This window comes from Chanodichthys erythropterus, chromosome 11, assembly GCF_024489055.1.
Source record: "Chanodichthys erythropterus isolate Z2021 chromosome 11, ASM2448905v1, whole genome shotgun sequence".
Lineage (NCBI taxonomy): Eukaryota > Metazoa > Chordata > Actinopteri > Cypriniformes > Xenocyprididae > Chanodichthys > Chanodichthys erythropterus.
In genome coordinates, this window is record NC_090231.1 from 9,774,790 (window position 1) to 9,797,109 (window position 22,320).

At 43.1% G+C, this 22,320-nt stretch overlaps 1 protein-coding gene, 1 long non-coding RNA gene and 2 pseudogenes across 2 annotated transcripts; 1 reads left to right on the forward strand and 3 right to left on the reverse strand.

The window, feature by feature from the left end:
- On the reverse strand, positions 1-4,336 carry txnb (thioredoxin b). The gene is made up of 5 exons (XM_067401502.1): positions 4,199-4,336; positions 2,008-2,112; positions 1,392-1,457; positions 487-552; positions 1-374 (listed from the first exon to the last, which is right to left on the reverse strand). Exons 1-5 carry the CDS (start codon positions 4,220-4,222, stop codon positions 312-314), a joined length of 324 nt encoding a protein of 107 aa, XP_067257603.1. The 5' UTR covers positions 4,223-4,336; the 3' UTR covers positions 1-311.
- LOC137030960 (uncharacterized) lies at positions 2,119-16,850 on the forward strand. Its single transcript, XR_010896484.1, has 3 exons — positions 2,119-3,408; positions 13,548-13,693; positions 16,759-16,850. It is a non-coding gene; the product is annotated as an uncharacterized lncRNA (long non-coding RNA).
- The window catches only part of LOC137030958 (prostaglandin reductase 1-like), a 15,564-nt pseudogene continuing 8,647 nt past the window's right edge, over positions 15,404-22,320 (reverse strand).
- On the reverse strand, positions 18,345-20,405 carry LOC137030161 (putative nuclease HARBI1; annotated as a pseudogene).

Genomic DNA, 22,320 nt, shown 5'->3' on the forward strand with positions numbered 1-22,320 from the left:
TTGTAAAAGATTGTAACTTTTCTTTTCTTGTTTTAATTTCATACAAAGCCAACATAACATACGTTAGAGACAGCCATTGTGAAGGCCAAAATAATTAACAACAAAAAAAAAGTCTTTGAGGAAAGTATTACCACAGTTTCTTTATATAAAATAAAATCCAATATAAATGTAGCTGTCATAGAATTAGAGGATGAGAATGGTGCTTCTGAACTTGATTTCAACTTCTGAAATCGAGATCAGTAAACCTATTCTGTGTATTTAGATACAGACATTTGGTTTGTATGTTTTTGTGTATGCTGGTTTGTTTTTCTTCATTTATGCATATTGATCTTCTCTTCCAGCTTAGATTGGTTTGAACCAGAAAATTCATCAATCTGCAAAACAATTGTTGAATCTCAGTTAGTGGGAACAAAAAGGTTAAACGGTCAAAAATAGGTTATAAAAACAGTTCCTCATAAGAAAACTGAAATAGGAATGATGTTTTACCTTCTCTCCATTCTTGTAGAAATGAAATGTTGGCATACATTTGATATCACAGGAACTGGCCACATCCTAGAATAGAGAAAGAGGGAGTGAAGGTCAGGTCTGAATAGGTTTTTCAGTCTGCCGTTTGATGATAAACATCTTTAATAGTGTCTTTTCATTTTGCTTTGTTAGTCTGACCACTTTTGTAAGAGATCTTTAGGGCTGAAATGACCTCCTGTCAAAATTTAAACTCCTGAAAATGCTTTGTTTCATATTCAAATCATCTTAATTGATATTTTCCACCAATCGTAAACTGAGTCACAAAAAGGTCCACAGGACTGTGGGATGTGTTATCAGAATCTTCAAACGCTCTGCTTGCATTTGCCATCTGTACCTTGTGATTTAAATGTCAGTCAAAAAGCATGACATTTTAACAAATGCAAACATGCAAAGAATTCAGCTCTCAAACACACACACACACATCCTTTAATCTGCTTTGCAACACAGCATTGTAATAAAGCTAGTGTTTGTAACCATAACAACATGGGCAACCATTCTGGCAGCGTCTCAATCTACCTCTGATAAAACTGAATGACAGCCAATATCCCTTTTCAGCACTATCCTCAGAATCAAATAACGCACTATCAGCAAGCCGATCTGGAGAACAGCAACCAGCTGACGGGTGTGCTGGGATCCTCTAATGTGTTTGGGTCCTTTACAAAATGCTAGGCAGTATGCGAGTATCCGAATACATTATACTACACCAGACATCCTTGTCTACTCGAGGGAGATAGCGAGGCCAGTATTCAAATGAAAGTGAAACCCAGATGGGGAATCTATGTAAAAGGGTGTTTTGCTCATTTGCCTCAATTGTCTGTAGACTTTTGAACGTATTCATCAGAGAAAAAAGAGAGCAGGTGACTAACCTGTGCATCATCCACATCAACCTTTAGAAACACCACATTTTCATTCTCTTTTTTTTCAGACAGCGCCTGTGGAGGAAAAAAGAGGCGGTGTAAAAAGCAAACCACAAAGCTCTTAATCAAAGCACTTCCTTTGAGCTTTAAAATGATGTTCTTTCTGTTTCATCTGTGAAATTTGCATATGCTTTCTTTTATTTCCTAGACCAGGTACGCATTAATGTGTATTGAATGAATTAAAGTAAAAGTAAACAGCTGGTTAATGTTTTTATGTAGTTCGCTCATGTGGCTAAGTTTGGTTTTTATTTCTTGTGGTTGGTTCTCAAGTACACCGAAATCTCAAAATAAGCTATGTATTGTCTTCAAAAAAACGAATCAGCACTTTTAAGGCTCTTTTTGTCTTTTATCCCTTTATCAGGACTGCTTCTCATTTGCATTCTCTGAATGATTCATGCTTTAATTCTTAAGGAAGGTTGCCCAGACAACAGAGCACAACAACAGAGCCACTCCCGGTGTTTCCGGAAACCTCTATAGAATAAACATTAGAATCATGACAGCACCAGATGTCACTCTGAAACTCGGATGTGGTGACATATTTAGCAGCGAATGAATGCTTGCTCACTTTAAAGAATGGAGCGATGTTCTGGCAGGGCCCACACCAAGTGGCTGTGAAGTCCACCACCACTAACTTGTTCCCGGCATTTTTCAGAGCATTGTCGAAGGCAGGCTGCAACAAGGAGAGAGGAAGGAAAAGTTCATTTCATTTCCAAACTAACATGACACATTCCTTCCTGCTGAGGTTCACTGGAATGGACGATGAGTCATTATGCTGTGGGTAAAGCAGGGTGATGGAGATTATCACATATTTACAAAAGAACCATAATTAGGCTTATTACTAAACAGGAAGCTTGCTCAGAAAGGGGTGAAACTGCTTTTGGTTTCTGTATGAGATACTGGGAAAACCAGCTCGTATTCTTTTCAGTGAAATTACGCTTGAAGGGCATATTGCAGGTTAGCGCTTCAGTAAGTCAATGCATAGAAAAATACTTTTAAATACCTATAAATATGCTACTTAGGCTTCTGGAGTCGTTTTTGTGAGAACATTTTACTTCCGCATCTGAAAAATGTGGAAGTGACGTAACGGGAGAGAGTGCGGTCAATTAAAAAAAGAAAAATTCTTGTTAGTAAACCTGTGGACTCGATGTCCTGACAGCAACCTCCACAAACGCAATAATTTACCATGACGATGATGAATTGAAATACAAAAACTACAGAAAACACACTGATTCACGACCGCTCTGAGCCCGGCAAACGACTCCCTCTTGTGACGTAAAATGACGCGACGTTTAAAAAAAACACTTTATCTACTAAATTTGTGCCCTAGTCCAGCAGTACCTTTTCATATGGTATTTAACCTGTAATTACCACTTTATGGTCAAATTAATATTTAATTTTTAATTTAACATTTTGATGATGCAAAAAGATAATTTCACGTGTATTACATTCATTTAAATTTCTTCACGACTTTGTAAGCTGCATCATAGAACAATTTAAAGAAAATCATGTTTTCACTATATCCAGATTAATGTTTGAGCTTCTGATTTCACAAAAAAACTCGGAGCAAGAAGCTTGTGTGAGTACTAGCGATGTCGGATGATGGAAGTGATCTCTCGCACTCGTAGACATATACACATGAGAGATCACTTCCGGCATCAGAACGCGTTTTCACACCTCACCAACCGGATGCTCAACGCAGTTGGACATAGTGGTGCATTAGAGGTAAAAAATGATATAAATACTGTTCAGTTTCTCGCACAAACCGATCGTTTCGTGTCTTAGGACATCAATGTGTCGTCACGAGCCGCAGGGTTTCATTTGGGTTTGTTTATGCGTGTTTTTTTACTCTTATAGACGAAGTTCCCATTACATGCCATGCATTACATGACTGACAGACCGCAACGGTTGGAGTTAAAAATCATCATTTGTGTTCTACAAAGTCACATACATCTTGGATGCGCTGGGGGTAAGCAGATAAACATCAAATTTTCATTTTTGGGTGAACTATCTCTTTAATTAACTACACTTTTTAACTTCTAGAAAATTAAGTGTGCAAAATAGGTGCTTTTTAATTAATTGCAATTATATTTTGTGCATGCAATTAGCTTATTTTGCTGTTTGAATAAAAAAAAAGCCTGACAACGTCACTGCTGACACGCCCCCAACTCAGAGAAAATTCCGAGCTTCCCACTAGTATTTTTGCGAATTTGTGGTGGCGTTGTGCACTCGAATCATAGCGGTTCGAACTCGTAAATGCGATGTTTCCGACACATCGAAATATAAGAGACTAATACACCACAGATGTACGCGATGACATAAAGAACTGCTGAATCGGTCTTTGAAAGGAACTCTTCGAAAGAACCGATTGCTGAAATGACTCAGATCTCCCATGACAACTGTCCAAGTGTTTACACACGCCAGCTCTTTCTCACTGACAAACACTTATTAAATCATAAGTTTTATGTCCTGTTTAAAAAGTAACTGAAAACAAATGCACTTCTCATTCCCATACTTTCCATTATTGCGCTCTGCTTTGTGGTTCTGTAGAAAACAAAAGATGTTCTTGTGTGTAACGTTACCACCCACACCAGTTTAGCAAGCACTGTTTCGTAAAAAAAAAAAAAAAAAAAAGCTAAATACTTTAAAACTTAAAATAAGTTAATGTTTTTTTTTATTTATACGTCAGATGAAGTCATTACCTATAAAGAATTACAGCCAAAGTTAAGGAAGCAGTTAAAATACTGGTATAATCTTACCTTATCCTCAATTATGAGAACCATTTTGTTGTGTGTCTGTCTTCTAATGCACTACTGTGGAAGTCTTCCGAAAGCTCCTGCTTCATTGACAGCCAGAGTAGCAGCACGCGTCATTAGCGCCACATATAAACACTGTCACGGAACCCCACCTTCAATGAACACAACCATCCAATCACGGACCTCTGAAGTGCTCATAACCCCGCCTACCGCCACACACTACAAATATATCAGTTGAAATAGTTCAGTAGACTAAATGCGATATTTGTGTAGGTTTTGCACAGTTTGTGACATAAATATATATTCATCACCTCTGTAACGAGTAAATCTATTCATTTATGTTGAAAAACATTCTTTGTTCCCGGTTTTGTTATGAGCAAGTCAGAATGACTTGACAGATTCCGGGATTACTGTACGTGCTGTGACGTCACCGAGAGTACTGGTGGACTGCTAAACAGTACAAAACCTCCTTTATTTTATGATTATAATTTAACCGAATTATTTTGGGTTGATTTAAGTTCCTATATTTATACCCATACAAATGTAACCCATACCTTAACCCTTAAAGAAGTTATTTTTTACTATGAAAACCCAAAGTTGCTATAGCCTACTTTGAATATGTTGTTGATTTTTTTTATCTTCTATGCAAAATTCTTCATTTACAAACAAAAGTGGCTTAAATCTCTCCTAAGCTTTCCTCTTTTTCTTGCTGTATTTAACCCCTCTGTTTTATCCCTCAGACTTACACTCTAAAAAAATGCTGGGTCAAAAACAACCCAAGTTGGGTTAAAAATGGAAAAACCCAGCGATTGGGTTGTTTTGACCCAGCTGTTGGGTTGAATCTTAAACCCAACCTGCTGGGTAGATTTATTTAACTCAAATAATGTTTAAAAATTACTTTATTGATCACTTAAAATGAACCCAAAATAGGTTGGAAAATGACATTTATTAATATGTTTAATTAATAATAATTATTTATTAAATTTCTTATTAATAAATGTTCATCTTTTGATTATTATTGTTGCCTCTAGTAATTATGTGTCCGATTTTTAATTTCCAACATATTTTGGGCTCATTTTAAGCCAGCCATATAGTAATTTTTAAACAATAGTTGAGTTAAATAAAACTACCCAGCACATTGGGCAAACATTTAACCCAACCGCTGGGTTTGTCCATATTTAACCCAACTTGGGTTGTTTTTAACCCATCATTTTTTTAGAGTGTATAAATAACAAAAAAAAGTGCAAAATTTTGATGCATTATTATGATTTATTTAAAGATGTGATTTAACCGATTGTGCTATTCTTCTCTTTACTTTTCTTTATTATTTCATACTGATGTATGCAAACTCAGGATATTTGTTTTCTGTTCTTTTGTGATTATTCATTGTAACAGACGCAAGCACACTTTATTTCCCTGATGTATGTTCAAATGTTGCAATTAAAAAAAAAAAAAAACTGTACAAAACCTAAAATCATCATATGAAGACAGCTGGCAAGTTCTCAAAACGAACATTATTTAATCTTCATAACCAAATTGGTATGATGATAAAAACAGGTCATGAGATTTGTCATGGGAGTGTTATTAAGTTCTTTAGAATGTTTTTTTTGTCACACTCCCTACATTTCATTTAACAGAATCACTGTGACTTCTGCTTCTGTGGACTATTCATTATTAAATAAGCTGAGCCTTAAGACAACATGTGCATTATCTTGAAAGCACACATCTGTAATGAGTAACAGTATTTAGTTTAGATGAAGTCGTTAAGATATTCCTTGAATTCATGTCCTGTTGATGTTTAACCATATGTCCTCTAGCGGCTGTGACATGTAATCTGGTTCCCTTTCAGTCGGTCACGTTCGACGTACGTCAGTAGTGACCGACGAATTGGGATATCGCTAGAGAGCCCCTATCAGCTTCGAGAAAACTAAAACAAGCCAATGAACATTGGCGTGCGATATTTGCATAACGCACCCCTCCCCATCCGGGGCATATAAAAGGGGGAGGAGATGCAATCGCACTCTGTCTTTCGCTTCGGAGCCAAGCTTTGGTGTCCTACAGCTAAGAAGATCTTTAAAACAAGAAGAAACAGCGTTCTTACCGTGTTTGGCGCAACGACACTGCAGCGAGTCCACGAGCTTCCGGGTCCGGGCGGCAACATCGGCTGTGAAACAGCGTTCCGCTGTAATTCCAATTGTTTGGTCTGCGATTTGGCCGGGTCCCGTGTGTGTGTGTTTACCACACTTCGTGACACTCCCTGTGTGTCTCATTCACAAAAGAGCTGTGAGTTTCCCCCTCTATTAGACTTTACAGACGAACCCTGCATCTGGGGAGATGGCATTTCGTCTGTGCGCTACTGGGTGTGGTCGTTCCCTGGTCCCTGCTGATGGGCACAATCGCTGTATCACGTGCTTGGGCGTTCAGCACGCTGAGGCCGCGTTTGTAGATGGTTCATGTTCTCATTGTGGGAACATGACTATCGCGGTGCTGAGGTCGAGACTCTCGTTCCTTGGTTCTCAGGGAGCGGGGGTCCCCTCCCCTATGCCCCGTGCGGCCGTTTTCTCTGGCTCCGGTCGGGGTGACGGTTCGTCGGCGTGTAGGCAGGGTGACTTGAGGGTCACGGTTAGGGCTTCCCCGCCGAGTGTTGCTCCGCGGGCCCCTGCCGCCTCTGCAGCACTGCAGCCAGTGGTGTTACCGCCGTGTCACGCCGGGCCCTCTTCGGAGCGTCCGGTATTGTCCTTCGGTGCACCTGCGGAGGACCAGATGTCGATCACGGTATCGGAAGGCGAGCATGAGTCCTCGGGAGAGGATGACTCGGCTGAGCCCCCGTCTCACGGGGTGGCGGCTGTGGCCGAGTCGGATCCTGAGTTGATGGCTGTGCTTTCCCGGGCTGCCGAGAGCGTCGGGCTCGTGTGGAACCCTCCACCCTGTCCCGGCCCCTCTCGGCTTGACGATTGGTACCTCGGGGCGGGTCGCGCTGGTCCTCAGCGTCCCGCCCCGATGCCTTTCTTCCCGGAGGTGCACGACGAGGTGACCAGGTCTTGGCGGACGCCGTATAGTGTTCGTTCGAGGCCAGGCCCCTCGTCCGCCTTCACCACCCTGGATGGCGGAGAGGCTAAAGGCTATACGGGAATCCCTCCAGTCGAACGGTCTGTAGCGATGCAGTTGTGCCCTACGGCCGCCGGCTGGCGTGGTGACCCGCGCCTTCTGTCCCGAGCCTGTAAGTTTTCTTCCTCTCTGACGGAGAAGGCTTATAGAGCTTGTGGGCAGGCCGCCTCCGCCCTGCATGCCATGGCCCTTTTGCAAGTGTATCAGGCAAAAGCGTTATCGGAAATGCCACAGGGTGGTCTTGACCAGCATCTGTTGGGGGAGTTGCGAGCTGCCACCGATCTCGCCCTACGGGCGACTAAAGTGACAGCACGCTCCGTTGGTCAAGCGATGGCTACTATGGTAGTCCAGCAGCGCCATCTATGGCTAAACCTGGCTGACATGAGGGAGACCGATAAATATCGGTTCCTGGACTCCCCCGTGTCCCAGGCTGGCCTATTCGGCGACGCAGTAGAGAGCTTCGCCCAACAGTTCTCTGCTGCCCAGAAGCAGGCTGAGGCCATTAAACATGTCTTGCCCCGCCGACCCGCTGCTGCCTCCACCCCGCCGGCGGCGCAACCTCAGCCTGCTCGTCGCCGAGGGCGCCCGGCCGCGTCGTCCTCCGCTCCCGCTAAGTTGGCCAAGCAGCAGCCTCCACCAGCCAAACAGCAGGGAGCCGGCGCCGGCCGGGGCGCCCAGCCCGCTCAAGCCAAGCCAGGTGGTAAGAGGTCGAGGAAGTCGCGATCCTGAAGCGGGCGACCTGGAGGAGGAAGTAGCAGCTCTTCAGGGGGGGATTCCATCTGCCCCTCCACTCCCGGGGGAGGGCCGGGAGAAACTTGTTGTATGTGTTCCGCCGCTGGCTCTCCGGAGTCCAGCGGTACCCACCTTTTCACAGAAAGAGCTGTTTCCCTTTCATCCTCCAGGTCACAAGAGGGCGCGGTTGTCAGGACCCGGGGCTCTGCCTTGGTGTCCGCAGCCCCCTCTCATTTCGCCAGTAGGGGGCGCCCCGATGGTGCAGGCCGTACCACGTGTACCGTCTCCCATCGTTGCTGTCACCCCGCAGAATCTGACTCCACTTCGGGCCGCTGTGCTGTCCGAGTCGAGTCCCAGTATTCTGCCTCGCTGCCCCACTCCCGGTGCGCCTGTGGTGCCCTTGGTCCCGCTCGTTCGGCGTCTGGAAGCCTGGTTAACGCTTCCCAGCCCGTCCCGCTGGCTCATCCGCACTATCAGGCTCGGCTATGCGATTCAGTTCGCCCGGCGTCCCCCGGTGTTCAGAGGTGTCCACTACACTCAGGTGTCACTGGACAGTGCTCCTGTTCTTCGGGCGGAGATTGCTGTCCTCCTGGCGAAGGACGCAATCGAGCCGGTCCCTCCAGCCGATATGAAGTCAGGGTTTTACAGTCCCTACTTCATTGTACCGAAGAAAGGAGGTGGGTTACGGCCAATCTTGGATCTGCGAGTCCTGAATCGGTCCCTTCACAGGCTGCCATTCAAGATGTTGACGCAGAAACGCATTTTTCAATGCATCCGTCCCCAAGATTGGTTCGCAGCTATAGACCTGAAGGACGCGTACTTTCATGTCTCGATTCTGCCTCATCACAGACCCTTCCTACGGTTTGCGTTCGAGGGTCGGGCATATCAGTACAAAGTCCTGCCCTTCGGGCTGGCCCTGTCTCCCCGCGTCTTTACGAAGGTTGCGGAGGCGGCCATTGTTCCCCTCAAGGAACAAGGCGTTCGTATTCTCAACTATCTCGACGACTGGCTTATTCTAGCCAGTTCGCGGGAGCAGTTGTGCGAACACAGGGATCTGGTGTTGGCACACCTCAGCCGGTTGGGTCTTCGGGTCAACTGGGACAAGAGCAAACTCTCCCCCGGGCAGAGGATCTCTTATCTCGGTATGGAACTGGACTCGGTCGCCCTGACTGCGCAACTCACAGAGGAGCGCGTCCAGTCGGTGTTGAACTGCCTGAGTACGCTCAAGTGCAGGACAGCGGCCCCACTGAAAATGTTTCAGAGGCTCCTGGGGCATATGGCATCCGTAGCCGCGGTCACGCCGCTCGGATTGCTTCATATGAGGCCGCTCCAACACTGGCTCCACGGCCGGGTCCCGAGATGGGCGTGGCAACACGGCACGTTCCGTGTTCCTCTGACACCGAGCTGTCGCCGTGCCCTCACTCGATGGTCAGACCCCTCGTTCCTGCGGGCAGGAGTTCCCCTCGAACAGGTGTCCAGGCACGCTGTGGTTCACACAGATGCCTCGACCTTAGGGTGGGGCGCCACGTACAACGGGCATGCAGCCTCAGTTCTTTGGACGGGGCCTCAGCTGCATTGGCATATCAATTGCCTCGAGTTGCTGGCAGTTCGTCTTGCGCTGGGCCGCTTCAAGGAGCTGTTGACAGGCAAGCACGTTCTAGTCCGCTCAGACAGCATTGCGACCGTAGCGTACATCAATCATCAAGGTGGTCTACGCTCCCGCCGCATGTCGCAACTCGCCCGCCATCTCTTGTTATGGAGTCAGAAGCATCTGAGGTCGCTTCGTGCCAGTCATGTCCCAGGTGTGCTCAACCGTGCAGCCGACGAGCTTTCACGGCAGCCTCCACTTGCGGGCGAATGGAGACTCCATCCCCAGGTAGTCCAGCTGATTTGGCATTACTTCGGCGAGGCTCAGATAGATCTGTTTGCCTCCCAGGAGAATGCTCAGTGCCAGTGGTTCTATTCCCTGACCGCAGGTACTCTCGGCACGGATGCACTGGCACACAGTTGGCCCCGGGGTCTTCGCAAGTATGCGTTTCCCCCAGTGAGCCTTCTTGCTCAACTCTTGTGCAAAGTCAGGGAGGATGGGGAGCAGGTCTTGTTGGTGGCCCCTTATTGGCCCACCCGGACATGGTTTTCGGACCTCATGCTCCTCACGGCAGCCCCTCCCTGGCCCATTCCTCTGAGGAAGGATCTTCTGACTCAGAGAGGGGGCACCCTCTGGCACCCGCGTCCCGACCTGTGGAACCTCCACGTGTGGTCCCTGGACGGGATGCGGAGGTTCTAAATGATCTCCCGCAAGCGGTTGTAGACACTATCACTTCCGCTAGAGCTCCTTCCACTAGGAGCCTCTATGCGTTGAAGTGGAACCTGTTCGTTGAGTGGTGCTCTTCTCACCGAGAAGACCCCCGATCATGCTCGGTCAGATCCGTGCTTTCCTTCCTGCAGGAGGGTCTGGAGCGAAGGCTGTCTCCCTCCACCCTCAAAGTGTATGTTGCCGCCATTGCCGCACATCACAATGCAGTTGATGGGAAGTCCTTGGGGAAGCACGATCTGGTCGTCAGGTTCCTGAGGGGAGCGAGGAGACTGAATCCGCCTCGTCCCCCCTCCATACCCTCTTGGGATCTTTCCGTAGTTCTTTCATCCCTTCGGCATCATCCCTTCGAGCCCTTGCAATCAGTTGAGTTAAAAGTACTGTCCCTTAAGACCGTCCTCCTGGTTGCATTGGCCTCGCTCAAGAGGGTAGGGGACCTGCACGCATTTTCGGTCGACGAATCGTGCCTGGAATTCGGGCCTGGTGACTCTCACGTTATCCTGAGACCCCGGCCTGGATATGTGCCCAAGGTTCCTACCACTCCCTTCAGAGATCAGGTAGTGAACCTGCAAGCGCTGCCTTCGGAGGAGGCAGACCCAGCCCTGGCTTTGCTCTGTCCAGTCCGCGCTCTGCGCGTTTACGTGGATAGAACTCGAAGCTTTAGGACCTCAGATCAGCTCTTTGTCTGTTATGGAGGCCAGCAGAAAGGGAAGGCTGTCTCCAAGCAGAGGATGGCCCACTGGATTGTGGATGCCATCGCCCTGGCTTATGATTCCCAGGGCGTGCCTTGCCCGTTCGGGTTGAGAGCCCACTCCACCAGAGGAGTGGCCTCTTCCTGGGCGTTGGCTCAGGGCGCCTCGCTGACAGATATCTGTAGAGCTGCGGGCTGGGCGACACCAAACACGTTTGCTAGGTTTTATAGCTTACGTGTGGAACCGGTTTCTTCCCGTGTACTCGCTTCCACTAGCCGGTAGACGCGTTGAACCTGTTCTCTGTGTCGGCTTGCAATGCCATTCCCGCTCTCTGGGCTGGATACGTGCATTTTTGACTCCAGTCGTGTTCCCCGATCGGTGAACCCTGTTGAGTTCCTCCGCCTCCCCTTCGGCTCGGACATTGCGGAGTGTCTGATGCCAGACCAACATCCACCTTCGGTGTTGTCTGTTGGTTGGGTTCCATATGTTGTAATCCCTCTAAGCGAGTGATTCCATATGTGCATGGTCCACGGTTACTCCCTACGGTGAGTCCGTGTCTTCCCTTAGCAGAGTTCTGCTGTCACCTGTCAGATGAGTCTCCCCCTACTTAGGTGGGGCCATCCCAGGGACATGTATGCGTTCTGCCCTTCGGGCCAGGCCATATGTTCCACGTAAATTCCTTCCCCTCTGGGTGGGTAGTGGCTCCGCAGCGTCCCCTTTGGGTTCGCTTCCCAGTGTAGTCTAGTTTACTTAGTGGGTATTTCGGAACAGCAGTAGACTTCCCGGCGTAAGCTCGCCCCCTTCTCCGTCCCCCTGGTGCGACGGGTGGCTAGAGCTTGCGCTGGGCACTGGAAGGGGTTCGTAACTGTGGCGTTTTATTTGGGATCCCAATTCGTCGGTCACTACTGACGTACGTCGAACGTGACCGACTGAAAGGGAACGTCTCGGTTACGTATGTAACCCTCGTTCCCTGAAGGAGGGAACGGAGACGTACGTCCCGTCGCCACAGTTTCTGTACCCTCGCTGCAGTGCGGACACCAGTTGTCTCCTCAGCGAAAAACAGAGTGCGATTGCATCTCCTCCCCCTTTTATATGCCCCGGATGGGGAGGGGTGCGTTATGCAAATATCGCACGCCAATGTTCATTGGCTTGTTTTAGTTTTCTCGAAGCTGATAGGGGCTCTCTAGCGATATCCCAATTCGTCGGTCACTACTGACGTACGTCTCCGTTCCCTCCTTCAGGGAACGAGGATTACATACGTAACCGAGACGTTTTTATTATTTTTTACTCAATGCTAAAAGTACTTTACTTTTCTGTGGATTTAAGGCGAGACACCCCAGGTGAAAAGGGTAAAAAAAAAAAAAAACTAATAGATATCACCATATACTTCCCCAGCTGATTGATTACATTAAAAATTGCAAAAAATTTTTGTTTCAAGTTTTCTAAAATCTTGTTTAAATATGCAAATGAGGCATTATCTTATTAAATATGAGCTAATTTGCATACGTTTCTAGAACAAAAATCTGAATATTGGATGATGTCAGGTTCAAAATTGTTTAAGTTTTTGGACATATTAAATTCAAAGGTTTTTACAGAGGATCTCTTTTTATCACTCCATAATTCAGAAAATACCAGGAAAAAAATAAAAATTCACCATTTTTTTAGGAATAAAATGTATAAAATCAGGCAAATTATATATCAACAAATCCCTCTGTAAAAACCTTTAGAATATAGATAGGAATAAAACTAAAGTTTGGCGTATGTAAGTTCTGCTGAAGTGGAGATTTCTGACTCAGAACAGGAGAAAAAAATTATTTTGAGAAAACAGCCTTTAAAGATATTTACTGTAACCTAAATCTATAGACGCAAATAAAGTGCTATAAAATACACTTAAAAGTATATTTTGGATATTTTCTTTCCACCAGTCTGAAAAAAAAAACACTTTATGAAATGCCAAAAAGCACAAAATCTCAAAATTGACATGTGCCTGAAAAAACAGTGTTTTTGCCTGCAGTGTCTCCCCTTAAAGTACATTACTTTGTGCCAGAATCTTCAGTCCAATACAAGACACTTTTGGATGTATCTAATAATGAGCAAACCTGTTTTACTGGCACCAATATCTTGTTTCAGAAACAAGTCCATGCAGGTCCCCGGTTGAGCCTCAACAACTTGCTGTATTGGCAAACTTGTCTGGTTACACAGTTTAATTATAACTAACTCAACAATAACCAAACTATCTGTATGTAGGAGCCGTGACCCAGCAGTTGACATGTTTTGAATCTTGTGCCATGTGATAGAAATATGAAATGTACAGAAAATGCAGACTAAGGATGCTCAGGTCAAAGACCAGTCATATGATTAGCTTTGATTACATTACAAACCAATCACCAGACTTGAGTGACATTGATTTTTACTCAATTGTAAGTCTTACATGTGCATGTATCTTTCTGTTGTTTTGACCAGTGATCTCCCGGCTGTAAATAAAACTTTTTTTATTTCTACAAAGAGCAACTTGGAAGTCGTGTCAGGTATATGCTGCGCAGCTGAGAAAAGAAGATCCTTCGCTCAAAAGTAACAGCTAAAGTGTGATTGAGGTAGTGACAGTAGCTTCTTGACGGGACGCCATACTTCAGGGAAGTATTGTATTGTATTGTAAGTATTCAGGAATTCAGGGAATTACCTTGAGATACTGTAGTATAATATTAAAGGGTTAGTTCACCCAAAAGTGAAAATAATGTCATTTATTACTCACCCTCATGCTGTTCCACACCTGTAAGACTTTTCATCTTCAAAACGCAAATCAAAATATTTTTGTTGAAATCCAATGACTCAGTGAGACCTGCATTCACAGCAATGACATTTCCTCTCTCAAGATCCATAAAGGTACTAAAAACATATTTAAATCAGTTCATGTGAGTACAGTGGTTCAATATTAATATTATAAAGTGATGAGAATATTTTTGGTGCACCAAAAAAACAAAATAACGACTTATATAGTGATGGCCGATTTCAAAACACTGCTTCATGAAGCTTCGGAGCGTTATGAATCAGCGTGTTGAATCATGATATTGATGCGTGTCAAACCGCCAAACTGCTGAAATCACGTGACTTTGGCGGTCTGAACAGCTGCGGATTCGACACGCTGATTCATTTGTGCTCCGAAGCTTCCTGAAGCATTGTTTTGAAATCGGCCATCACTAAATAAGTTGTTATTTTGTTTTTTTTTGGCGCACCAAAAATATTCTCGTCGCTTTATAATATTAATATTGAACCACTGTACTCACATGAACTGATTTAGATGTGTTTTTAGTACATTAATGGATCGTGAGAGAGGAAATGTAATTGCTGGCTATGGAGGCCTCACTGAGCCATCGGATTTCAACAAAAATATCTTTCTAAAGGGTGTAATTTGTATAACAGAATAAAATGTTGTCCGCATGGTTTTGAGTTATAGTTAGCTGTGGCTTTGGAAACCTTTAGTCAAAAAAGCGTAACTGCTAATGCTAAAGGCTGATTTTCACTTCTGGTCGTACGCCGTAGCTACGGTGTAGGCTGTGTGTACCACGCCTCTGGCGGTACGCAGGGGAAGGAGACCAGAGGCTGTTTTTTGAATGGATGTCAATGGATAAGAGGCTTCACTTTGCTGATTAAACAGCTTTTGTGGGTCTGATCATTTAATTAATCGACAGCCTGTTTGCTAATCTTCAGCATGTTTTACACTAAACAATACTTTAGTTGGGAACTATATGTAGATTTTAGCATTATAAAAATTATTTTTTTTAAGATAAGGCTGACTAGGGAATGTTGCGACAGGTAGGACTCAATTACGGCAATACCAACAGCAAATGTGCCACATTACTGTTTAACAGATAGAACAATAGATGTTGTGTCAAAGCCACTGGAAGGTAAGCCTGCAACCTTTAGCCAAAAAACGCTAATGCTAAGGCTCCGGCTGTGGCGGTACGCAGGAAAGGAGTTTTGAATGGCGGGAACTGATGTCACTGCCATTACACGATAGGCAAGCACGATCACACGAAAATGCGTATCAATAGTACGAGTTTGTAATCTTGTCGAATATATACGGCAAAATGAGTTTCGGCGTGCTTATGGTACGCAGTTTTTCGCGTGCATATGATACGCACTTTATGGCGTATTATACGTACGAACCCCCCACCCCCCCAACCCCATCCTAACCAAAAGCGTATCATATACACGCCATAAAGTACGCATCATATGCACGTGAAAAACTGCGTACCATAAGCACGCCAAAACTCATTTTGGCGTATATATTCTACAAGATTACAAACTCGTACTATTGATACGCATTCTCATGTGACCGTGTTGGATAGGCTGAGAGGTGCCGCACATGATTAAGTTAGCCGTTACGCTTTCTCCAATGGTAAGAGATACAGACCCTCTCATCTCCCCATAATATACAATCTCTGACTCCACCCAAGCAACGAGTAAAATATGTGACATATGCCATAAAGTAGGTCGCACTCTTCTGCTGGCAGGGGATGGGTGGGGCTGTGTGTACCGACCTGAACCATAGACCCCAACACGAAACTTGCAGAGCATGGTTATAGCCGCTAGGAGGCTGCTCAGGCAGCGGCGGCAGTAGAATTCGTCTGGTAAAGAGTTTTTCTACCATTGAAATAATTTCTACCACCAAAAAACTACATAGTGTTGCTTTAAAGACACATGGTGATGGAAAAAAAATGAGATGGTTGGAAAAAATTTTTTTTAATGCTTTTGCGTTCTCGCAAAACCTTTTTGTTTTCCCTTAAGCAAGTTTTTCAGGTAAATGAAAAGCTTTTAAATATATTTTTTCCTCTGGTCTCTCTCTTTTTTTTTTGCATCTCTATGTCCCTTTAGTTGCTCGTAAAAGCCACATTGTATGTGGCTATTGCACCGCAGACAGCGATACGACCACCTGGCTTCATGTTTTTCAGTGCTGCTGTAAAGAAGGGCCCTCCCACCTGGAGAACATTACACACACACACACACACACATGTTAGGTTTTTGTGAATTGTGGGGACTTTCCATAGGCCGCAATGCATTTTATACTGTACAAACCGTACTTTATATTACATTGTGGGGACATTTGGTCCCCAACAATGTAATATAAACAAACTCACACACACACACACACACACACACACACACAAACACACACACAGATTTCCTTCATTTGAAATGTGAACAACTGTGATATTTTATCTGAGAGCTTATAAAAATCATAAGAATATTTGTAGCGGATTTGAAAAAAATACACATAATGATAATTATATTCTCAAAGTAGCAGTCGTATCCTTCAGGTGAAGCTTTCTTCAGCGCTTCCTCCAGTGAGGGGACAGTCTTATAGTTAAAGGCCTGGTCAAAGCCCAGCTCCTTCAGGTACGCCACCTTGTCATCACCACCACCTTGCAGCCTTTGATCTTGCAGATTTGACCCACCATTGCCCCTACAGCACCTGCTGCTGCTGCACTCACCAGAACCGTCTCACCAGGCTGTATCTTACACACCTCTTCCAGGCCATACAGAGCTGTTAAATTAGAAGATAAAAGTGATGGGATTTAGACAAATATCTGGTATTTTAATTAAAAGAACAAAAGATGATTCTGAATGAAGTGTTAGTTGTGTTTGTGTGCTTACTGCTATTGAGACTCAAAGCATTATAAAAGACATTTTGATCATGAAACTTTATTTTCTTTCAGACTATAGCTGTGTCTCATTTCGAAGGTTGTGTCCTCTAGAGGTCGCATTCGGAGGTTGCACACGTCATCGAGGCTGTATCATTTCACAAAAGTAAGTAGGACTCTCCGAACGCGACCTTGGAATACGTCCTTCTTTCACAGGAATTCGGAGGATGCATTAGGTGTATCCTTTGCTGCTGCAGATAGCCCACAGTTCTTTGCGTCGCTGTTAACAACCGTCATTTATTTGAAAAAAATGGCGGAGGCAGCGGCGGCAAGCGAAGATGTAGTGTTTAAATGTAAGTAGTTTAAAGCTTGTCTTTTGTTTTTTTAAAAGTTGTATTATCTCAGTTGGTATAGTTGTGTGGTGCACGTTTACAAGTGTTTAGTGATTTGTAAATGTCTACAACAGTACTTTGCCGTATGGAAAGAAATAGTTCATTTGTTTAACCCAACCCTCTGGTATTGTACATATCGGAGTCACTTTCATATTCACTGTAGAAATGTACCCGAGACAATAATCTCACAATAATTTTATAATAAATTGATATCTACTTTTAGTTTTATGAAATGAATGTTATTTGTATCTCGTTCAATGACATTTCTTCTTTATGATTGGCAATATTCACATATTATGCACCTTTTAACTAAATCAAGTATATAAATTAAATATAGTATTAATAAAATAAAACTATTTACAAACTGTATATACTATTATAAAATTAATACATTATTTAAGAGGAAAAGGCTAAAACATTTAAAATACAATGAATGGAGGGAGGAATTGGTGCCATCTGGAAAAAAATAAAGAATATCATACCATGGTGTAGCACTAGATCATGATGGACTATCAACTTTTTTTTTCTTTTTTTTTTTCAAAATGAAGTATTGGTGTTTGCAAATCTGTTTCAAATTTGAATTTAAAACAAACTACCTAAAATGACCAAACACTACTAGAGGGTACATGGAAGGTGACTACATGTAAAAATGTGTCATGTTAAATTTTGTTTTGAATAGGGAGCAAGGAAAATACAGAAAAATTCATCAGACTGAGACAGGAACATTCGGATCTCTTCACTGGGGCTAAAAATACAGCCTTGTATGGCTGGAGGTAAGATGGGAGGTTTAAAGAGTGGGAAGTACTTCTGTTAGACAGAAAGAGTATCTTCAAGCAGATTTCTTGAACTCTTTCCTTGTCTTTACTAAACACATAGCATTTTGATTTTTTCGCTCTCTCTCTCTAAATTGTCATGTTATGCTTATGTTATTTTTGTGGATCTGAGTTTTTTTATGATTGTAGATTTATTCTGGAGAAAATCGACCTGGTCAGTAAAGTGACACCAGCACAAGCAAAGAAAAAGTGGGACAATTTAAAAACAAAATACAAGGTAAGCTAAGATGTAAGTACCCTTGTACAGTCCATGTTAAATGTGTCTCAACTCTATAAAATTGAAATTTTCATTTTCATTTCTTCTAGAATACATCATGTTGATAATTAGCTCAACCATTTTAGCCTTAAATTGTATTGACACCTTTACAAACTTAAAATCAGAATACTTAATGCTATTTATGCCACCATTACATTTTTTGGCTTAGGAATGCAAACACCCAGGGTCAGGTGAGGGCCTTAGCAGTGGAAAGCCAACAGCTGAAACCTGGCCGTGGTTTGTTCTGATGGATGAGATGTTGGGCCAGAGGCCCTCCATTTCCCCCCCTGTTCTCATTGCTTCACTTCCTGATGATGAGCCACAGCCAGGTTGTAGTTCTGACCTTACCCAGGTAGCAGAACAGGAGGAGGAGGCAGGGATAGAAGAGGCAGCACGCTCAAGAAAGAGAAAATCCCGATCAGACCCTCTTCTTGAGCTACTGAAGGAAGACATGGCACGCCAGAAGGAGTGGGAAGAGAGAAGAGACATAGAAGACAGGGCAAGGAGTGACAGGCTCTTTAATTTGCTTGAAAAACTAATCGATAAAATGTAACAATGAAAAATATTTACAATATTTACTACTATTACAGAATTAATAGTTAATTTATTACTATTTACAATGTTAAAAAAACTATTTAAAAGGTAATTATATTGTTAACTAAATGTTTAAATGAATAAATTATAAATGGCTAAATGCATTCATTAATTAATTTGTTAATTTTGTTAGTGAAAAAGATGGCTTGTGTTGAGTGAATTCTCATGCTGAGTTCCTAGAAAACCTAAGAAGAAAAAGAACAGTATGGGTTATACACGACCTTAAAATAAAATAACCCAATAAAATTAATCAATTGAAATGCTGTATAAACTTATTATATTAAACTTAAGTTTAGCCCTTTAAGCACTGAAGGTATTTTTAGAGTTGTTGTTTTTTTTCCTGGCTCACATACACAAAAGTAAAGACTTTCATATCAAAATCATATTTTTAGCCTGATATTAAAAAGTGTTCCACTTTACATTTTTAATTGGGATGAATTATGTAGTCATGGTCCTGGTTGACATCCTGTAAGGCAGACACTTGGTTGCACAGTCTCAAACGCCATGCTGCACCAGATACTGCCTCCCCTGGATTGTACACTTCCACATCATCCTCCTCTTCCTCTTGGTTGTCTTCATGTGGTATAATGTCACCAACACCAAGGCAGATGTTATGCAGCACAGTGCATGCTGCTATCACCTGTACACAAATATATATATATATATATATATATATATATATATATATATATATATATATATATATATATATATATATATATATATATATATATATATATATATATATATTATAAACAGAACATTCTATGTAAAAAATGTTTTATCTTGCATTGAAGTTGTGTGTTAAGAAAAAGTGAAATATAAAGAAAAATAATGCAACCTTTGGTGCAAAAGTTGGATGCACTTCAAGTGCCTGAAGGAAGATGGCTCTAAATCTCGTTTTCATCATTCCAAAGGCACGCTCAATAATTGAGCGGCCTTTGGAAAGATGTGCATTGAAGCGCTGAGTAGATGGTGAGGCAGGATTCTTAAATGGGGTCATAATTGTGATTGGCTTCTCTGTGCAGGGGTACCCACCATCGCCGAGGAGGAAAAAGCTCTGGGGTGGATACTTAGCCTGTTTGTAAATGGGGCTGTTCTTAAGTACCCGCGAGTCGTGGACACTCCCAGGGTACCCAACAAAAATGTCCAAAAATGCTCCTTTATGGTCACAAATCCCTTGAAGCAAGATTTTGTAACACTGTCCGTCAGGGCCAGCTGGTGGTTTTATTCTGACATGACATCCATCAATTGCTCCAACAGCTTTACCAAATGCCTGGTGATTGGCGAGAGAAGCAAAACCAGAACCAATCTGGAGCAGATGTTCTTCTGATCTTGGCAGGACCACAACTTTTGGCAAAATAGCCATAACTTCATCAGCTACTCGATGAATAATTCTGTGTATGGTTGGCCGTGGGATCCCAAAAGCCTGCGACACAACCCTGTAAGATGCACCACAGGCCAACCAATACAAAAACACCAGTGTCTGGAGTGTCGTACCCCAGCCATGCCTCCGTTTATGATGAAGCAGCTCTAGGAGTTTATTGAGGCTCTCTCTCTCTTCAGACGAAAGTCTGCTTTCGTATCTCCTCCATCAAAAAACTTCTCAAGAACAGGGACATGGAGGTTGAGCCTGCAATAACTCATGTCTGTCTGTATGAAGCAAGATAGTAAAAATAAATAAATAAATATATACTACACACAACATTACATTTTGTTCATTCTGAATGTTTAATCATGATAATAAAAAAACTATTGTACAGTATCTATTTTTTTGCTTAGTTTTTCAAAAAATTATCTTAAAATCATGAACACTGGGTTAAATGATAAATTATGTAATTTGAAGCAATTTTACAGACAGTGGAAACACCAATAATAATATTGTGTGTGATGTAAATAGTAATATTATGTGTTAAATAAATGTAGTTAATTATCGCCTCATTACCCTATTTAACTTACCTTAAATCTCCGGTAAAAACGGATAAACTTGGTTCTTCTTAAAATCCTCCTCCTTTGTCTCTTTAACAAATATCTGTTGTACATTCGCCTCAACTCCTCAAGCATTACCCAAAATAAAACAAGCAAACACATTTTCGTATCAAATTCTTTAAAAATGTATAAATAATTTTCATTCATTCATTCATTCATTTAGAGCGCAACTACGCTGCCGTGAACGTGTTGGCATAGCAACGCGATACTTCCTGTTTCCTTTCTTGCCTGTGTGTCCTACAAAGGACGTCTCGTTTAATTCTGGTAAAGGACACTCTGTATACCGCATCCTTTACAGGATTCGTCCTCTGGAGGATGCAACCTTCGAAATTAAATGAAATGAGACACAGCATATGTGTTGCTGCCTTCATTTCAGTTGTGATTACGTTACCCAGACATCCCTAAGGAACCAAGGGCCAGGGCCATGGGCTATCCGGGTCAAGATGGGCCCAGCTGAACCCTTCGCTTTGGTTACAGTGTGAGTCCTCCATCCACAGTCAGCAACCACGTAACATCCCTCAGGAAATGCTGGGTCCTTGCTCTTCAGTACACTGCCAATCAAACAAGAGTTAAGATATTTATTTGATGATATGAATTATTTGTTCATGCACAGACCTGTTTCCTCACTTGAATGATTTACGGTTTAACTTAGTAATGCAATATAGCCTAAAGGCTCAAATTTTCTAGTAAACTGTGAGTTTCTTTGTTGCTCAAGATTTTTCCCACTCATCTAAGTGCAGGTGTCTTCATGCAACTGAAACCACCTTGATGAGTGGCTGAAGAGCCTGAGCAACAGATCCAGATGCCTAAACATTTTCTGAAGAATATTACAATATATTATTCAACATTTTACAATTAATTAGATAAGTTTTCTTTCCCTTTTCACCAAGGAACATGCTTTATTTTCTGAAATAAATCTATTGTGTATCACTAATAAAAAGTGTATTTAAAATGTAACAATGCTTATAATATTTGTTCTTTCCTTACTTTGCCTGCTGAGTTCCATACTGTACATCCCCCTCTTTTTGCCACTGTACTCACATGAACTGATTTAAATATTTTAGTACATTAATGGATCTTGAGAGAGGAAATGTCATTGCTGGCTATGGAGGCATTACAGAGCCATCGGATTTCAACAAAAATATCTTAATTTGTGTTCTGAAGATAAACAAAGGTCTTACGGGTGTGGAACGGCATGAGGGTGAGTAATAAATGACAGAATTTTCATTTGAGTGAACTAACCCTTTAATAACGTCTCGGTTACATAGGTAACCCTCGTTCCCTGAAGGAGGGAACGGAGACGTACGTCGGACAGACCGACGAATAGGAATCTCGCTAGAGAGGCCAATCTACTTCGAGTGTAACTAAAACGAGCCAATGCACATTGGCATGCAATCATATGCATCAGCTGCTCGCCTCGCAGCGCGGGTATATAATGAGCAGCAGGTGCGTTGCATCTTCAGGTTTTTGCTGAGGAGCCGAACCCAGCAGGCGGCAGCATCAGCAGGACAACGCCTGTGGCGACGGGACGTACGTCTCCGTTCCCTCCTTCAGGGAACGAGGGTTACCTATG

Excerpts from the sequence above, each read along its gene's own strand:
- txnb (XM_067401502.1), bottom strand. The coding sequence starts at position 4,222 with ATGGTTCTCATAATTGAGGATAAG. Across the intron at positions 553-1,391 it reads TTGATGTGGATGATGCACAG|GATGTGGCCAGTTCCTGTGA; the intron begins GTTAGTCACCTG and ends TCTCTATTCTAG. Across the intron at positions 375-486 it reads TCTACAAGAATGGAGAGAAG|ATTGATGAATTTTCTGGTTC; the intron begins GTAAAACATCAT and ends ATTGTTTTGCAG.